At 34.0% G+C, this 19,323-nt stretch overlaps 3 protein-coding genes across 4 annotated transcripts; 2 read left to right on the top strand and 1 right to left on the bottom strand.

The window, feature by feature from the left end:
• Positions 1-3,329: 3,329 nt before the first annotated feature.
• LOC137814862 (uncharacterized) lies at positions 3,330-8,499 on the bottom strand. Its single transcript, XM_068617787.1, has 6 exons — positions 8,102-8,499; positions 7,190-7,263; positions 5,866-6,015; positions 5,286-5,571; positions 4,237-4,470; positions 3,330-4,040 (listed from the first exon to the last, which is right to left on the bottom strand). Exons 1-6 carry the CDS (start codon positions 8,255-8,257, stop codon positions 3,681-3,683), a joined length of 1,260 nt encoding a protein of 419 aa, XP_068473888.1. The 5' UTR covers positions 8,258-8,499; the 3' UTR covers positions 3,330-3,680.
• A 2,427-nt stretch (positions 8,500-10,926) lies between these two features.
• LOC137814861 (DEAD-box ATP-dependent RNA helicase 3, chloroplastic-like) lies at positions 10,927-16,717 on the top strand. 2 transcript variants are annotated; one of them, XM_068617786.1, is made up of 10 exons: positions 10,927-11,488; positions 11,568-11,701; positions 12,064-12,478; positions 13,213-13,311; positions 13,739-13,963; positions 14,538-14,915; positions 15,314-15,454; positions 15,578-15,673; positions 15,799-16,127; positions 16,259-16,717. In XM_068617786.1, the coding sequence occupies exons 1-10, from the start codon at positions 11,063-11,065 to the stop codon at positions 16,344-16,346; spliced, it is 2,331 nt and encodes a 776-aa protein (XP_068473887.1). In that variant the 5' UTR covers positions 10,927-11,062; the 3' UTR covers positions 16,347-16,717. The 2 variants fall into 2 exon arrangements, with proteins under 2 accessions (XP_068473887.1, XP_068473886.1); XM_068617785.1 differs by having other exon boundaries at positions 10,941-11,488; positions 12,067-12,478.
• A 166-nt stretch (positions 16,718-16,883) lies between these two features.
• LOC137814860 (anaphase-promoting complex subunit 13) lies at positions 16,884-18,804 on the top strand. The gene is made up of 4 exons (XM_068617784.1): positions 16,884-17,566; positions 17,781-17,893; positions 18,015-18,068; positions 18,618-18,804. The coding sequence occupies exons 2-4, from the start codon at positions 17,818-17,820 to the stop codon at positions 18,677-18,679; spliced, it is 192 nt and encodes a 63-aa protein (XP_068473885.1). The 5' UTR covers positions 16,884-17,566; positions 17,781-17,817; the 3' UTR covers positions 18,680-18,804.
• Positions 18,805-19,323: the final 519 nt, after the last annotated feature.

Here is a 19,323-nt window from a genome sequence, read left to right as displayed (position 1 = left end):
AAACGATGCTAGTTATTGATTTGGTGCCTATTTTTATGGGGATTTCTTGAACTAGATTGCACTTTGGAATAGTTATTGAAGGAGCAAAGAAAATATTAGAAGAATACAAAAGCATTAGCAACATCTGTTGTCATGATAAACAATGGCAAGCTGGAGAATGACTCTAACAGCTGACTTTTTATTTTGGATATATGTTCTTCCATGGTAGAATAAAAGCATGTCACAACATCAGGAACTAATAAGCCAACAATATATGAGCCCTTTTACATTTAAATTAATGATTTGATTAGGTCTTGGAGATCTCATATTAAGACATCTCATGAGTGATTCTTACTGTTTCCATGTTCTTCAATTTCCTTGTGATTAGACTCCAAAAGTACACATAACAAGTCATTCTCAGTAGTTTCATCCTCCTTTATGCATTGTTTGGATCCGCTGATCGACTTTTAGAGCGGATGTGCGAGCGGATGATTCGAACGTTTGGATCAACTGATTTGTAGGAGAGTGTGCTGACGGATGAGGGAATGAGTCTTTTTTTTCTTTCTTCCCTCATATGCGAGGATTAGCACTGATGAGAGGGTGCATACATGTATACCCATTCAAAGTTACTGTAATACCCTTATTTCTTCAAGTGTGTGTGCATGTGGAAGGTTCTTAGATTTGTTGAAGGCTATGAGGTTGAGAAAGAGGAAGAAGAAAGCATAGAAAAAGCACTGTAGGTGAGTGAAATAAATATCACTGAAGGGAGAATCAATTTTCAAAGCTGTTATAAGGAAGGGAGAATCAATTCTCATAGTTGTTATAAGGAAGGGAGAATCGATTCTCAGATCTGGAAGGGAGAATCGATTCTCATAGCTGTTATAAGGAATAGAGAATCGATTCTCATAGGTGTTATAAGGAAGGAAGAATGGATTCTGTTGTGTGTAATTGTTGATTTGCAAAATCGATTCTCATGTAAGTTATTGTGAAGGCAGAATCGATTCTTCAATTGTGGTGGAATCAATTTTCATCACTCTATGTAGAAGGAGAATTCATTCTTAATTAATAATAATAAATTTTAACTATTAATAATAAATTTTAATCTTATTATATATACACAATATATTCATTATATTATATAATAAAAATAAAATAATTTTAAAAAATATTAAAAGAATATAACTAAAATGATTAAACATTACATAATAATAAAATAAAATTATAATAAAAAACATTATATATAATAAAAAATGTATACAATAATTATTATTATTTTCATGAATTATTATAAAATTATTACTATTATTTAAATTTAATGCAAAATTATTTTATATTTTATCTTTAAAAATTATGAATATTTCAATAATTTATTTCTATGTAACAATTTTCAATTTTTACATATATTCATTATTTTCCATCTAAAAATTATTACAATTATGAATATTATCATTTTATTTTTTAACTGAATATGAAATCTTAAAAAATACCTCATATTTTATTATTTAAATATTTTAAAACACAAGGGTAAATTTGTAAATTCACATTTTACACCTTTAAAAAATATATATAATTCTTTCCCAACTATCACATCACTCACAAATTTCAATAGACCATCCTCACAAATCCACTATAACATCCTTCAATCTAAACAACCTCACATATCCTCACACATCCTCTCAAATCTTCCCACATCCACTCCCTCAAATCCCCACAAATCCCTCCTTAATCCAAACACACCCTTAGTGCTTTCTCTGTTGTTAATCACATCTGCAAGTGAACCTTTTATTTCTCTATATCAACTTCCTTCATCCTCCTATGCGTAGCAGTAGGTACAAATCTGCAAATAAGCAGAATGAGCCTCTCTCTTTCCAATATCAGTTAGCCTTCTATTATTTGATTGGTCAACATAAAGCATAGTTTGGTTGTCATCAGAGAAAAAAATTCTACTGCATATTGCAATTGAGACGTTGCATGTAATCTTCCTAGCACAGCAATTGATAAATGAATAGATATTGAATACAATGCATAGATTCTTATTGAGAAAGGTTGCTTGCTGATACTTTTATTTCAAATCATAAATATCTGGTGGTCAACGATTCCTGCGTAAATATACGGTAAGGTTAATACATTAACTTTCAATCACTGATTGTTATAAATAATAAGCTTTGTTGACCAATAACGATATTGAAACTCGTATAATTACCCAATTTTGAGTAGTTGACAGAGTGTAAAACCTGTTAATGCATGAAAAATTAAATTCATCTAACCTTCATTTTTTTCTAAATTGAATGCAGGATTAACTATTCTTCTGTGTCTGTTCCATTTTTCTCCCTCATAGTTTAGAAGACCAGTTGCTAGCAATTTGACTAGCGGATTCATATCAGGCTTTGGGAAATCATAGATCTTGTTAAATACATCTTTGATTAACTCAGGCTCTGTGATTATCACCCTTGGTTTTACTTGTTAACATGTGATTTACTTGGGTCACATGAACATTAACAATGTCATAGTGATGTTAGAGTAATATCATCTCTTTTTATATATAGAAATATTTGTTAATTTGTCTCTATTTATTTTCTAAATAAAATAACTTACTAAATTATAATTACAGATTTCTTAAAATATAAAAATAATTGAATTGTTCTAAGAAATAAGTAGATATAAATTAGAAATTTCATATATATGAGAAATAAAATAAATTTTCTCTCTATTTTTTCTTTTTAAAATCTAGTTATTTTAATTAGTAAATAATTTTAATCATTTAGAAAATGAAGGGCGAATGCGTTAAATAATTCTACAATGACGGAGTTATTTTTTTTATCAAACTTCTTTTCTTAATTTAAATGTTTTAATTAATAACTCATGGATAACATTGTTTGTTTGAACATTTTCTCACTCGTCAAAAAATTGGGTTGGCAAAACCATGTGATTCCCAATTGTTTAAGGTAACGAACATGATTTCTGCCCACAACGTTCAATTGTAAATTTGAAGAAAGCATTTTCATATCCTTAATCCTGCCATTACCATAAACTCATCAACCATATTCTTAGCTTAACAATAAACAAAATAAAATTCAGAATTGACAAATTAGAGGTTACTAAAACATGAAGTAAAAAATATGGCTACAAGAGTGGCATGGACGGTTAAGACGTAGCTTCACACACGAATAAAATGCACTGAAATTTCAACCCAGAAGTGGTACAAATTGTAACAGATTCTGAGAAAACCCTAATCATCAATAATATCTAGTGTCAAACACAAATAAATATTACGAGATTCCATAAACGTAAATAATGACAACAGCATTGCTATAAGCACAAAAATCAACAAGAACAAATATCTTATGGTGTATGGGAGAAAATAATCAATTAATTCTAAATCAATATTTTAGTATTTTTCATGTTTAAACTCTGAGGCACGTCAACAAGTTCCGTATCTACAATTTACACACAGGAATAACCATTGGAGACAATTACAGTATAAAGACCAAGACTGACATCAAGGACTGCTTTGCTTAAGAGTGAGGCCGACTAGTTTACACAAATGTATGTTCGCACATGATCTGCTTAATCCTTTCCCAGAATTTAAGAAACCACAACCATAGTACTTTCCAAGCACAGAAAATATGCTGGATGCCCCTCTAATCTCCTCCAGCGATAACATTTTCCCCATCAAACCTACCTCTGAATATTCCCCATGCTCACCTACCACCAGCTTGATCAACCGCAGGAACTTCTTCAGGGTAACTGGATACATCCAAGTCAATAACGGTCAAGTCGTATGGTTCCGGAGTAGAATTGGACAAATCCACAAGCAAGGAAGATTTCCTTGCATCAGAATTTGAAGCATCGGGCACGGAACTTGAGGGACTGCTACTGGTAGAAGAAGACAAACTTGAGAGCTGTATGTCATCTAACTTGTTTCCAAATGTATTCTTATGTCTTCTCACTGAATCCATCTCAGGGCCCATTGGAACAAAAGTCCGCGACCTGTACTTCTTAGTTCCCTCCTCACCTTCGCTGTGATTATAGAGAACATATTCGTGATACGTAGGTGCAAACTGCCACAAGTTTTATTAGTATCAGATAATCCGCAGAGAAAATATGAAAGAAAAGGAGACTCAGAAATTTCAACATTAATATGGGGAACTAGAAATGAATTGCGGCATAGCATAACGGTTGCAAAGCCAGGCATTAAGCCTGAAGCAAATGCCATGTTACCAGTGTTACAGACAGAACATATAAAGCAAGACTCACCTGGTGCACTGTATCATGGTAAAAATCATTTAACTTCAAAGCATGCCCAAGGCTAGCCGTCAAACCACGTGATCCACCTATATTAGCACCGGCATATTCTTTGTATGGAAATGCATAAAAGTGACCAACAGCAGCAACAAGCATCTCAACACAAATGATAAAATTTTGAAGTAGGGCAGCTTCATCAGCGTCCTCAATGAATCCGGACTTTGCAGCAAGGAAGAATAACACACCCTAAGAATGAAAAAAAATTGTCACTCTGCTTCAACCCTCAAAAGTAAAACGAAAATATCACTGGAACAGAGCAAGACCAAACTAACACTTAGTCATCTTTAAATTCTAAATAATCTCCACAGGACATCAAATCATGTGAATTCAACAAAAAATAATGAAGCTATTAGACTTCTTGGCATCATATTAAATAAATGGCATAACACATGCATACATAAGTGTCATTTCTCTTTTATTATTATTTTTAATTGCTATGTCAATTACTGGTGGCCTCAAATAAGTTAATACCTAAGTGAAGTAAGGAAAATAGAAAAACTAGAGAAACGAAGACAACAGGAGGGAGATGAAAATTATAGGTGACTGAAGACTTTCACAAACAAATCAATTCCTAAAATTTAAACTATGCTGGTGTGTGAGACGAAAACTAACACACCAAACCAATATTTAGAATTTATAAGCAAAGATGTTATAAATCCAGGATATATCCAATGTCTGTTCAATAAAGATACATGACTTTATATCCCAAGATTTAAGGTGCAAAATACTTATTTTCCTTCTTTTAAAGTGATGGAGGCTTTTGCTCCAAACAAATTACAGCTCATCTCAAGATCAAATAGGGCATCCTCATATTACATTACACCGACATCCTTTCTGAAGGTCACAAAAAAGCAGAAATATAATTTCGACTCTTCATGTGAACCAAAAAAAATGACACTCATTTTTCTGTTCTTCATATATTACCATACAACCAGCAACAAGATATAGTCAAAATTAGGAGGAAATAAAGGACGATAAATATGAATGAGATGCAAAATCACCTGCCAATAAGTCAGGAATACAACAGATTTTATTATAATAAACTTTGGAACTGGATTGAATGGTTGAAGCAGATCCTTGCATGCCACATAAAACAAAGCAAGCACATAGAGAGCCATTGTATATGAGATCATATAAATGATCGTAAGATACAAGTATGACTGCTTTGGGCTGAAATTTCCATCTTTATACTTCCCATTTGCATAAAGTACGAGTGTAACCACAACTAAAATGGGCTTCAAAATCACAAACTGCAGACATCCTTGCTTGCATTTACGAATGAAACGCCTGAAATAGAAGTTTTAGAAGTGAGAAACAAATGTATATCATGCCAATCAGAAACTTCTACTAAAATCCAATCCAATGCCACTCTGGGATGTCTAAGTTATTTTCCAATAAATAATCCTAAAAATAATTCTCCACATTGTGTGGCAAATGCATCATCCTATAACTCACAATACAAGTTATAAAATAGGTAAAAAAACTCCATAGAAAATTCAAGGGATAGTTTTCAAGGAATATATAACTATATTCTGGTACAAAGGCTTTTAATCCAAAAATATGAATCAGAAACAAACCTACCCATCCAGCGGTATAGGAGGAAAGCAACAAGTCATCAAACAGAATGATGGCTTCAGAACTCGACCACTCAAACTTATTACAACTGCTCCAGGACCACCAACCCATGCCAGGCACAATGAAAGAAAATTATAAATGACCCAAGCTTCATAGCTGAAACAGTAGACAAGAGAAATCGATCATAAAATTGCACCAATCTAATAAACATAGGTTGGCAAAATTCATTATAATTTTAGGACAACAAAAATGTGCAAAGTGCACTTAAATTTCCAAAGTAAAATGTAGTACACAAGTACACTAAATAATGTACAAGAGAATAAAAATCACTAAATAGGAAAAAGCAGAGGGGGTAGCAGGGTAGCGGGTGTAACGAATTGCCTTCCCACTCTTGTGGTTGCATATGCAAGCGCTCTGCAGCAGCTATACCACCTCACTCACATCACATCAACAATAGAAGAATGTAACTTTTCTTAAGCATTGGAAGCTACTCACTACTGTAACAACAAAAGCTGTATTATCCCACTGGGTGAGGTCCACTATATGAATCACACAAGGTTATTTTATTTGGTTAAAGACTAAATTTCAAATATATTATTTACCATAACATAGCTCTTAACAGCTTCTCCCAATATCCTTATGAGTCTCTCTCTCTCTCTCTCTCCCCTTCCACAAGACCAATCAATTCTTTCCAATCATCTTCTTTGTATGTTTACAAACTACCTTCGCAACACCAATATCTACTTGCATGTAATCACTTTACATCATGTATTTTCTTGTGTGGTCACGTTCATTTTAACATTCTCACTTCTATTACTCTCACTTTTTTTCTTATTCTCCCTTTGAAATCCAATATTCATTGCCGTTACCAGAGTATAGCTGTACGGCAATATGATAAAGCTTGCCTTTGAGCTTGGTAGGTACTTTGCAATTACAAATAACACACCCATTTTAGCCATCCTGCTGGAAGTTAATCTCTAAAAAGGTTGAAAATTTAAGCAAACCATTGAAATGTTTTCATATATGCTCCTAGAAAAAACCAATCTCGTTGAAGAATTGCCCAAATGTTCTAATCCTATGAATTTGAGCCTATCTAGAGTAGCGTACCAGACCAGATAATTCTGAATGGAAAAACAATAACTACTTCTAAGGCTTCTTAAGTCACAAAGGCTTCCTACGTCACAATCAGTGTAGAATAACAATACGCAATTCATGTACCACTGGTAACCATTAATCATAACCAAAATATACAAAAAAGAAAAGAAAAGGAATTCAGACTAAACATCAGCCAGAATCAAGTAAATAGAGAAAGAAAGGAAGATGAACTTACACTTCCCGAATAGAATTAAAATAAATTGAACTCTCTGGTAATACAAGGGACAAGAATGACATTAGTGCATAAACCTGTAAAAGAAAATTAAATTTATAACAGCTTAAAATAAATCATAAAAAGAAATGTTATATAACTCAGAATGATGGTATTCCCAGTGGAATTTCAAGAAAGCCATGAAACTAAAATGAAGATGAAAGAATAAAGAACCAAACAAATGTCAAGAAACACACAAACAAAAGCAATTAACAAAAAACAGAAAAATTCGATTTTCACGAATATAAAACAAAGTAAGTAATACTGTCTGGAAGAGTTTCCATGCTCCCTCACCTAGCTTTCAGAAGTGACAAATGGGATTGTGCAAAAAAAAAATATCACGTTTGGTCGTTATTTCCTAGAATCAAGTTTGCTCCTGAAGTCAAGTGTGCCCAGAAGCAAGTGAAAATGTAGTTTTTGAGATGAGGAGCAAATTTCACTACAGACTTTCTTTAGAGAGAAATTGTTTCCAAACACAAGTTTAAAACTCAAATTTTACCGAAAACAATTATACAAAAGCAAGGCCATTTAGCATCATGTTTGCAAACCCACTCCTCGCCTAAATTGGCACAGTATCAAACAGTTAAACAATGAAGTCAACCAGTCACCAAGCTTAGTGAAGAAAACCAGTTCCGGAAACATAAACTCTCTGTACTAAGATGATGAAAAGGAACAACACACAATCTGATAACCCCAATTAACATTCCCGCCCCAGGATTTCCAGTGAAGAAGTTCAAAGGTTTTTGTCTGAATTGAAACGGTTAGTCCGATTAACAAAAGCGACTGAATGGTGACAGTGAGAAGAAACCCTAGTAGAAACCATCACATGAATGAATTGATAAGGTGGTTGGCGAAAAGAAAAAGTGAGTAACTCACCGGGACCATGAAAATAATCCGAACGATGAAGCGCTGATAAGTGGGCTCAGTGTAATTGAGAAGGTGCCGGTAAATGTGAAGAACAGCCAAAGCGATAGCTGCAGCGGTGCAAAAGAAAGCGACGACGTAGAAGAATAACGGCACCAGAACCCCCATTCCGGGTTCCCTTCAAGTGCTTCAGAAATCGAAAACCCTAACGAAAATCGAAGATTGATGGAATGGGAGAAAGGCAAAGAGGGAGGATCCGCCAAGGTTGAAGCGAATAATTAGAGAAGATGAATGCTTCACTGTCACCAATAATGGCGACTGCTGGCTTCCCAAGGAAAATCAAAATTGAAATCTCTTAATAACAGCTATGCAAATACTATGCTTTTTGTTTTTTACTTGGACCGTTAATCGCGTTTTAAGTTTCATTTAAGAATCATAATTGTGTTTTTCTATCATTTAACTGTCTTAGGTTTTACTTTTGTCATTAAACTATATTATTTGGGTCCATATTTTAGTTATGTCAATTGATTTACTTAGAAATATTATAATTTTAGTTTTTTAATTAAAATTTATTGACAAAATATTATTCACGTATTACTAATACGTGGAGCGTGCATCACACGCCGTTGTCACGAGATTCTCCGTTAGACCCTTCCCCTCCAACACGCTATGAGAAAATTCATTATCTTCTGGAAACACTTGTTTCACTTTATAATTATTTTATATTTTATCAAAATAAATAAAATAAAACAATTATCATTGTGGAAAATTAAAACCTAAATGTGTGTTGTACTTAGGTGGCAAAAAGTAATGTCCAAAACAAACATTACAATTTGTTTTTCTTTTTTGCACTTCATAATTTGCATCAACACTTCATAAAAATCAAAATGTCTCAATTATCCTTTTTCTAATTATACTTCTAGCATATGTCAATATAGTAGGTATCGTTGATTTTTGCTAAGGTTGGGATTAAAAGAGCTCACGGAGAAAGTGGAAGTATTTAAAGATAAATTTTGACACACTGTTTTAACTAAAATAAAGATTATTAAGCTTGAAAGTGATTAATTAATTCAAAATTTGTTTTGAGAAGTTTAGGTTTCTCGATTGGAGTTTGTCTCATGTTGTGAAATCTTATGTAGACATTTTATTTTTTTTAATGGAATTTTGATTTTCGAATTCTTCAATCTGTAAATCAATTTTAATTTTTAATTATATAATCTCTTAATTTCTAATATAAGTTTCCAATAAAAAAATGTAAACATGTTATTGGTATAAAATATTTTGTTACACGGATCAAGTTAATGGTGGTATATAAATTTCTTTAAATTGATAGTAAAAAATTATTATATAATTTATTATTTTTAATAATTTTAAAATTAATTAAGAATCATAAGTGTAAGCAAGTGAATAAAGTTCTCCAAGAATTTCTTCAATATTTTCTTAATCTTCTTTGTTTTTCTTTTGGTTTCGGATTGTTTGTATGAAGTGTTGGTGGTGATTCTTCTTCATCCCCATCCTTTTCCCTCTTTTTTTTTCAGGTTGTTTTTTGTTTTTTATTTCTATCAATTCGTCTAGTTAATGGATTTTGTGCTTTAGCACTTTCTTTGGAGATGGATTCAGGCTCTGATGATTTTTAGATTCTTTGGAGTTGTCTCAAAAATCAAGATTAGAACCCACGAGTTAAATCCACGACTTAAGTGCAAAAAAACTTTTGCTCAAGCCCTTAAGAGTGCTTGTGACATTCCCCTCTCATTGTTGTCTTCCCTTTACATCAAGCGTGATATGATCTTAATGCAGTCTTGAAAAAAAAAAAATCATCTTTATGGAAGGATAATTATATCTAAAGGAGATTAAACTCTCACACACATGGATGTTTGTAAAAAGTTAGATATTACAAGAAAATCTTTGGAGTCTTTGAAGGTTATCCCTTTTGATGAATGTTTTTATGAGATTGTTTTTGCTTCTTTATAGGATGTGAGAAAGGTTATTGTCGTGAGATCTTTGAACCTTAATCCGGGTATTTTGAGAGTCTTTGAATGGACTAAAGACTTTGTGTCGGAAACTATGAGATTTAATAAGGCTCACTGTTAAATTATAATCCATAGTCTTCTTTTGGAATATTAGCAACCCAAAGCCATTTTCTCCAACACAAGAACTTCTCTTGCTTTTTATGATTGTACTATAAATATATCAAAAGGTTTCTTTATTAGGATTCTTGTTGATATTGATTTATTTTGACCTCCCGAATCAAATTTTGGTTGAAAAGTTTGGATTTACTTTTTGTTATTAACTTGGAATATGAGAAACTCTCCCTTTTTTTTTCTTCTTCTTGCAAGATGATAAGTCATGAGTTTTCCAATTGCAAAAGGCAGAAAAACCCTCCTAAGAATGTTGTATAGCAAAACAAAGAAAACAACACTAATAAACAAGTTTTTGTCCCTTATAATAATCCTTCTAATATATTAAACTTGTTCTAAAATTTATTTACATTGATTTTTTTTTGTTCTTCCAAGACAAACAAAAATAATCTTAAAATTTTAATTATATTTTTTAATTTTTTACTTTTTATTTAAATAATATAATTTTCCTTTTTCAAAAAAAAATGGAAAAAACATATCAAAATTTGGCTATTGAAGAATTGTTATTCACAACTAAGAATTGGAGTTTTCAAAATTAAATTTTAAACTTGTAAATAAACAGGTATAGTTTAAAAAACTAAAGTGTGAGGAGTCTAATTAGAAAAAAGAATTTTTAATTAGATTTATAATGGGATAAGGGGAATTTTGAAAATGTAAAAATATCTAATATGTAATAATGTTTGTGTATATATCTGGAGGAAGCAAGGCAAGGTGGAGTTTGGAAAGGCCATACGTTCATTCCCAAACGACGTGGCCTCTCACCACTGCACCCTTATCATCTTCTTCTCCCTCACTCACTCACTCTATCTCTTTCTCTTTCTCTTTCTCTCCAAAAATGGCTTCTCTCATAGGCGTTTCTTCCATTTACCAAACGCCTACTCTCGAACTCTACCACAGGCCTAACGCTACTTCCACTTCCGCCGTTAGGTTGCAATGTTTGGACTCCAAATCCCACTTCAACAACCTCCTCCGAGCCCACCGCCACTCCCCTGGGCCTACCTTCAAAACGGGCCTCAAGCCCACTCCTACTTTCCTCCCCTCCGCCGTCGCCACGCCCAATTCCTCCCTCCTCAGCGAAGAAGCCTTCAAAGGACTCGGCCGCCACTTCGACCAAACCGACCACGAATTCCAAGACGCCTCCGATTCTCACACCGCCGAACCCCTCAACTCTGACGAACTCGACATTTCCAAGCTCGACTTGCCCTCGCGCCTCGTTGATTCCCTCCAGAACCGTGGGATTACTCAGCTTTTCCCCATTCAGGTTCGTTTCTCTTCCTATCTTTTTGCTTGTTAGGGTTACACCTATCATCAACATTTATCTTCTTTTTGTGCGTGATTAGAGAGCGGTGTTAGTGCCTGCCCTACAAGGTAGAGATATCATTGCTCGAGCGAAGACCGGTACTGGAAAGACACTAGCGTTCGGAATTCCAGTTATTAAAGGCCTCACTGAAGATGGAGACGAGACTTCTCTCAGGTAATCATTGAACACGTGTTGCACTTTGCTTCGTATAACTATAAGTATTGGTTTAATTAGTTGTCTGCTCTTGTACTCTGTAGACCGTGTCTGTCAAATTTTTTATTTTAGTCCCCTGTACAAGCAGATTTTATATGTTTTAGCCCCTGTTGTTAGTTTTGTGGCGCCACAAAATCGAGGCACATGGACTAAAATGTATATAAATTTTTTTGGTATAGGGACTAAATGGTTGCTATTTTAGATATAGGGGCTAAAATGAAAAGTTAACGTAGGCATAGGGACCAAATGATTAAATAGATCTATAAATTATACATGATGGTTGTTGGTGTGGTGATATTCACATGGTTGTTTCTCTGTTGCAGAAGGTCTGGTAGGCTTCCCAGAGTTTTGGTGCTGGCACCTACCAGGGAGTTAGCGAAGCAAGTGGAGAAGGAGATAAAGGAATCTGCGCCTTATCTCAGCACTGTTTGTGTTTATGGCGGTGTTTCTTATGTTAGTCAGCAGAGTGCTCTTTCACGAGGTGTAGATGTGGTGGTCGGGACCCCAGGGAGAATAATTGACTTGATTAATGGGAAGAGCCTTAAGCTGAGCGAGGTTCAGTATTTGGTGCTTGATGAAGCAGATCAGATGCTTGCTGTTGGGTTTGAGGAGGATGTGGAACTGATTTTGGAGAATCTCCCTTCTCAGAGGCAGAGCATGCTTTTCTCTGCCACCATGCCTGCTTGGGTGAAGAAGTTGGCGAGAAAATATTTGAACAACCCACTCACAATTGATTTGGTGAATATTTGTTATTGTCTTCTCTCTCTCTCACACACACAGACACACACATGCACTAGTCAATTGATGACTTTTGTTTATAGAGTGCAGTGTAAACAGATAGTGCCACATATGATTGTGCCAGAAATATATTATATCTACAAAGATTTTGTTGTGAAGAACATTACGTATTTTGGCCTGCATATCTATCTGCATATCCTGTTCCATGCAATCTGGTTTGAAATTAATTATTAAAGACATTATCTAATGCTGTCTGGAGTTGACTTTTAAAATTTTAGAGAGTGTGGTTTATATGCTCATATAACTAAATGTGACAAAATAGATGGATATTCATCTTGATGAACTTACATTGCTTGCAAGCATACGCCAATGTTCATAATATTGAGTGGTAATGTGGTGAAATTTGTCATTTGTCTTGGCGAATACTATCCTATGCTTGTTTGTCACAGTAGGTTTGGAGAGAAAAGAAAGGAAATATTAATGTGTGTGTGGACTACATCATACTCTAGATGCATCTGCTCTCTGGTCTTCAAATTCATTCTGTTTAGCATTAGCATTAGCCTTGACTACTTTTAGTTTTCGTGACCCTGTCATTAAATAATTCAGGCATAATTGTGCGTACTAATGTTCAAGTTGTTGTATAATGAGGATTGAACCTTGATTATGGTTATGATGCATTTTAATATGCAAAACATATATTAAGATTATAATGCTTTTTCTTTTCTTTCAAACAGGTTGGTGATGAAGAAGAAAAGCTTGCTGAAGGGATAAAACTTTATGCTATAGCGGCCACTGCCACTTCAAAGCGGACAATTCTCTCTGACCTCGTAACTGTGAGTTATCTGTTAAAGTTTTCTATGTTACCTTGATGTTCTTAATCTCTTCAGTTTGCATTCTGAGGGTTCTGTTTAGTCACATATTTAGATATATTACTAGTTACTAGTTCAAGTAACAAACATATATAATCCAATCAGATCAAATGTTATGTTGAATATTTAATGCAATATGTATTTGAACAGATAATGTAATAATTTTCTTAACTCTATAATCAACGAATTGATCATTTTCATTATCTGTTTGTTTTGAAGATTATTAAATGCATTACTTCCTAGTTATCTAATTCTGGATTTTATGAACTCATAACAAATTTGTTAAATCAACTAATTTTTCTATTTCTGATGTTTTACAATCTACCATTTCTCACTAGGAATTTTTTGGGGGCAGGGTAATAATTTCACTTACTGTTCTTTTGTCTTTCAGGTTTATGCAAAGGGTGGGAAGACTATAGTATTTACACAGACAAAAAAGGATGCTGATGAAGTATCATTGGCATTAACAAATAGTATAGCATCTGAAGCACTGCATGGCGATATATCTCAGCATCAGAGAGAGAGAACATTGAATGGTTTCCGGCAAGGAAAATTCACAGTGCTTGTTGCTACTGATGTTGCAGCTCGTGGACTTGATATTCCCAACGTTGATTTGGTGAGTCCAAGGATGCTTCCCAGTCTACATTTAATAATCCGATCTCCCCCGCTTATTTATTATTGTAGGGTTAATGCCGACAAGGCTGTGGACTAATAAGCAAAACACTTGAGTAATTTTATGCTGGCACTTGGGTGTTTTAATAGTGGATTAAGGATCTACTTATAATTTTTTTTGGAATTTAGGGTAAAGTTGTTTGGGATGTCTTATCCCTAGATTAGACTGGAATACTTATTGCCTACTCTGAAGTATGATTTGTCTAGTCTTATTGGGCACTTGCCACAGTAAAATTAAGGTCTCCCATTTGGCTTTTTCTTCAGTCTTTTTCACTGTTCACTGTCTCATCCGACTAAGGATTTAGAATTTTATATTTGATATACTGTGTAAACTATGGACACAATTTTTTTTGTTTCAATTTCTTTGTTTAATCATTCCTTCACAATCATGAATCTGTTCAGAGAAGTTTAAAAATCTCTATTTGAATTGGAGGTTTCTTTTTAATGTTGGTTTGTACTGAAATGCTATCTGTTCTCACCGTATTGATAAGCTTACCGTTGCTACCTGTTTTGTTCAGATTATCCATTATGAGCTTCCCAATGATCCTGAGACTTTTGTACATCGCTCTGGTCGTACTGGTCGTGCTGGAAAACAAGGTAATGCCATTCTGTTGTACACCAGTAGCCAGAGGAGAACAGTTAGATCCCTTGAACGTGATGTAGGCAGCAAGTTTGAATTTGTTAGTGCACCAGCTATGGAAGAGGTCTTGGAGTCATCTGCGGCGCAGGTTGTTGCGACACTTACTGGAGTTCATCCTGAGTCTATTCAGTTTTTCACCCCAACTGCTCAAAAACTGATTGAAGAGCAAGGAACAGCTGCCCTTGCAGCTGCCCTTGCACAACTTAGTGGATTTTCCCGACCTCCGTCATCCCGGTCTCTTATCACTCACGAACAGGTGTTGTGAATCTTATATTTCCCTTGTGATCCAGTCTATAATAAGTAACGGCTATCTTAATGTTGCCTTTTTATAAAATAACGTAATACTTGCTATTGAACCAGGGTTTTTATTTTAACAAATTGCTCAGAATGACTTTTCAAATGATAATAATACTAATCAATGATCCAAACCAGTGTGATGTTTATCTTTTTAAGCATTTAAAAATGGTGTCAGCAGGGTCATTCCCTAGTTCATGGAGGTTACAAAGCATGCCCTGCAGATATTTCGTTTGTCTTATTATGTGTTCAATTATTATCTAAATAAGGACATACCTCCTAGAACAAACACGATAGGATGCATGATTTTTCAGTCGATCTTTAACTGTATGTTTTTTTTTAAACTGTTTTGTATTTCAGGGATGGATTACTTTGCAACTAACTCGGGATTCAGATGACAGGAGATATTTTTCAGCAAGATCAGTCACTGGGTTTCTTTCTGATGTTTTTTCATCAGCTGCTGATGAAGTTGGAAAAATCCATATAATTGCAGATGAAAGGGTATGTATCCGAGTTATTTTCTCTTTTTATTTTCTGTACTTGTCTTAATTGGAACTTCAATCCTATTGGGAATGCATCCACACAGTTCAAACGATTTGACATTGTGCCAATACTTAACATCAGGTTCAGGGAGCCGTTTTTGATCTTCCCGAGGAGATTGCTAAAGAGTTGCTTACTAAGGATATACCACCTGGTAACACTGTTTCCAAGATCACCAAGGTATATTACAATATTTGTATTCTAATTCTTTGTTGTCTCTGCCTGTTCTCTTCTTCATATACTCGCACCAAATTATTGTACAACTGATTATATAAACGCATTGCACGGTTACTTTGTATTGGCAGCTACCTCCGTTGCAAGATGATGGGCCTCCAAGTGATTTCTATGGAAAGTTTTCTGACAGAGAACGAAGTAACCGAAGAGGATCCACTTCAAGGGGAGGTTTTAGTTCAAGGGGAGGTTTTGCTTCTAGGGATCGGAGAGGTTTTAAAACCTCACGGGGATGGGATGCGGAAGACTCTGATGATGACTTCAGTGATCGATCTAGTAGGAGAGGTGGTAGAAATTTTAAAAGTGGCGGCAGTAGCTGGTCTCGAGCAGGAGGTAGTAAAAGCAGTGGAGATGATTGGCTAATTGGAGGTAGACGATCGAGCAGGCCTTCGTCATCGGACAGGTTATAATAGCATTCATTGATCAAATAATGCTTTAAATTTTGTATAGTATTTTCATCCTTTGCGTAGAAAACCCTCTCATGATATTTATTAAGTCTATGTGTAACTCATATGGCATGAATGTGCATTGCAGATTTGGAGGGGCCTGTTTCAATTGCGGTGAATCTGGGCATCGTGCATCAGAGTGTCCAACCTCTTCAAACCGGCGAAGCTTTTTTTAAGTTCCCACTTTTTTTTGGGGCGCCGATTTGTCCAAGACAGAAATGAACTTCTGCCACTGTTATTGTTCTAATGGGTTCTGGAAAATTGAAGCATGCTCCGAAAGATTTACAGAACCAATATTAATTTGCATCGCACGTGTTGGCGTGATCGTCATAGGGACCTCTGTTTTTCGTCCTCCTTTTTGTGTCTCGGTGAAATTTAGTATTTAGTATTTATTTTGGGCTAAGAATAGTGATGTATCATCTTTTTTGGGTTAGGTTTCAGGGGTTGGTTGTATGGTCCTGTATTACACTCAACCTTGTTATGTAACATCATTTTGAACCTTGGCGGTTTAGGAAATGAAAGATGAAATTCTAAAGTTTATGCAGAACATGCGTTTACCTTTTTCTGCGTCATATTTAAGGATTATATGACTTAATCCTTCATGAAAAATGGTAGAAATATATACATTACAGATCTTAATTTATTTTCTTACAAATAAAAAATAAGTGTTCTAATAGAACCATTATCTATTTATTGCTAGTTACTTTTTTTTTCCGTATTAAGATTCATAATATAAAGTTTCCCTTACGTGATTATTCAATAATAGTTACTTTAAAATTATACGTGAACCTTGATATTAATTGATAGTATTGAAATCTTTACATTGAGAATAAATAAAACATTTATTTTGTTTACCATATACGGCTGTTGAATTAAGTTAAGTGATTATAAAACCATTTGAATATGTATTAAATCCTCATTTTTATAAAATGAAAAACAATTAAAAGGTTCATTAAAAAAGTATTAAAACATGAAAATTAGTACATTCAATATTCTTTTTCTAGAGTATAATCACAAATATTCCAATTACTACAGTAAGCATTAGAAAACAGAGATATAATTTTCACAATAAGTAAAAAAACCTAGGTGATGATACACAAACAACTTTTTTTTACTAAACACCAACACTAATGATATGACACTTTTATTTTAAAATATAAAATAATTTGGGATGAACTAACTAAAAGGTTTTTTTTTATTAGATGTTAGAAGGGTGTATGAAAATTGAAAGGTATACATTTAAAATTCTCCCATAACATATATAAACAACAACATTTTGAAAATGGTTGATTATAAGCAATCGCTAAAGCCGTTATAAAATGTATTTAACAATAATTTGACCTTGACTACAGGGGGCAGGGACAGTACTCTCTCCACTTGATCCACTCCGCATCAGGTTGGTACCTTTTTCCCTTTTCTCCGTTTCGTATTCTTTTTCGAGTCTTTTATTTCATTTTCTTCCTACCATTTTCTTCAATTTCTTCATTATTTTGGATCGTTTCTGCATCTTAGCTGTGGGTAATTAAAATTTTGCATACAAAACATCCACCCTTTTGTGTGAATGAGTAATTTATTTAGTTTTATACAATGACTATGTCGACACTGAACAGGAACACGGTGTGCGTTGGTTAAACTTGAAAAGACAAAATGGCAGAACTGAGTTTGGGAATTCTAATTGACATTGTAGATGAAGAGTGGATGAGAGATACTCTCCCTGATGATGGTATGTATTTCTACTTTGTACTTTTATTTTCCTTCCCACCCTCTCGCAAGGGTCTTTTTGTTCATCTTTTACATCCACATGGGTATGTGATGTGCCTATACCTTTCTTGCTGTTATTACAGATCTTCCACTGCCCCCAACACTGGTTGTAAGGACAGATGATACTGAGGACTCAAGTATGTGTCTTCATTCACTAATTCAGAAATATTTTGTGGACAATTTATCTTTTCAGCTTGGTTTGGAAAAACTGTTTCAATTGAACACTTATTACACAGACCATCTGTTTGGATTTATGTTGCATTATCTAAAACTACGTTGAAATACTGGTTGTCGTGAACCTTAGACAAATGTTCATATGTTTGGTTTGGTTTTGCAATGAAGAATTGATTTTGAATTAAAAAATCGACCCAGTCACACACTGAATAGTTTTTTTTTTAAAGATACCCACATTTGTGCATTAACATTTAATTAATATCCTTAGAAGATACAAAACTATATAAAACTGGTGTGCTGAAAAGATTTTTTTAAAAGATAATCACACATTTGTGCATGAACATTTAATAGCATCCCTAATTAGAAGAGGATACAAAACTATGAAATTGGTTTGCGGAAGATATGGTTGTTAAAGCGTTTGTTAAAATTTCAGTGTTAGCAAGATGACTCTTTATTGAAGGGTTGTATCCAATTTTCTTTACTCTTACAGTGTTCTTTGTAATCTTTCACAGATCAGGAGACTCAACAAGTTAACGCGGATGCTTGGCACGATCTTGCCTTGGGTCAAGAATAGAAATTTGATTTACCAGTATGTTATGCTTTGTAGTTAGTGAGTAAAGATGATGCTTCCTGTTGTAATGAATTCAAAGTTTATAAACCTGTTAAGGTGATATTAAGGAATTGTTCGAAGTTTATAAACCTGTTCACTATGGTATTACGGAATTGTGTCATTGCTGAATACTATGTTTGCTGTTACGAAAACACTGTTGGATTTTTGCTGGTTTAAGCGACTATAGGGCATCCGTGCCTAAAGGTAGAGTATTGGTACGCTCTGAAATCTGTATTAAATGATGTTAGAGTATATGTTTGATAATAATAATAAAAATAATATGAAGTTTCTGATGATATAGTGGCGGTCTTTGCGTCAATGCTAAGCTCAATGTTATCATCATACAAAAAAATATAATGGTGGTGGTAGTGTTTGTTTGTAATTACTTTTTTACAAAGAAATAGTTGTTATTTTTAAACAACTTTTTCAAGAATTGACAAATATAAGTCGAACATTCACAAGTTGGTCTTGGTGGTTATACTAGTCAAAATTTACTTGCTTATGTGAAGGTGCTAGAGGTGAAATTTATTCAATAATAAGTAAAAAAATATTACTCTTAACAATAATGTGTTATTTTATTCATATCATCACTTTTGTAAGAGGCAACT

This window comes from Phaseolus vulgaris, chromosome 1, assembly GCF_000499845.2.
Source record: "Phaseolus vulgaris cultivar G19833 chromosome 1, P. vulgaris v2.0, whole genome shotgun sequence".
NCBI classification, from domain to species: domain Eukaryota; kingdom Viridiplantae; phylum Streptophyta; class Magnoliopsida; order Fabales; family Fabaceae; genus Phaseolus; species Phaseolus vulgaris.
Note: the sequence above shows the minus strand (reverse complement) of the source record. Positions and strands in the feature narration are given on the sequence as shown.

Bases quoted from the DNA above. Each gene is read 5' to 3' on its own strand.
- LOC137814860 (XM_068617784.1), top strand. From the start codon at position 17,818: ATGGCAGAACTGAGTTTGGGAATTCTAATTGACATTGTAGATGAAGAG. The intron at 17,894-18,014 runs GTATGTATTTCT...CTGTTATTACAG, and splicing joins AGATACTCTCCCTGATGATG to ATCTTCCACTGCCCCCAACA. The intron at 18,069-18,617 runs GTATGTGTCTTC...AATCTTTCACAG, and splicing joins AGATGATACTGAGGACTCAA to ATCAGGAGACTCAACAAGTT.
- LOC137814861 (XM_068617786.1), top strand. From the start codon at position 11,063: ATGGCTTCTCTCATAGGCGTTTCTTCCATTTACCAAACGCCTACTCTC. The intron at 12,479-13,212 runs GTGAATATTTGT...TCTTTCAAACAG, and splicing joins ACCCACTCACAATTGATTTG to GTTGGTGATGAAGAAGAAAA. The intron at 13,964-14,537 runs GTGAGTCCAAGG...TGTTTTGTTCAG, and splicing joins ATATTCCCAACGTTGATTTG to ATTATCCATTATGAGCTTCC.
- LOC137814862 (XM_068617787.1), bottom strand. From the start codon at position 8,257: ATGGGGGTTCTGGTGCCGTTATTCTTCTACGTCGTCGCTTTCTTTTGC. The intron at 5,572-5,865 runs GTAGGTTTGTTT...CTTCTATTTCAG, and splicing joins CCTCCTATACCGCTGGATGG to GCGTTTCATTCGTAAATGCA. The intron at 4,471-5,285 runs GTGATTTTGCAT...TTTCATTCTTAG, and splicing joins TATTCCTGACTTATTGGCAG to GGTGTGTTATTCTTCCTTGC.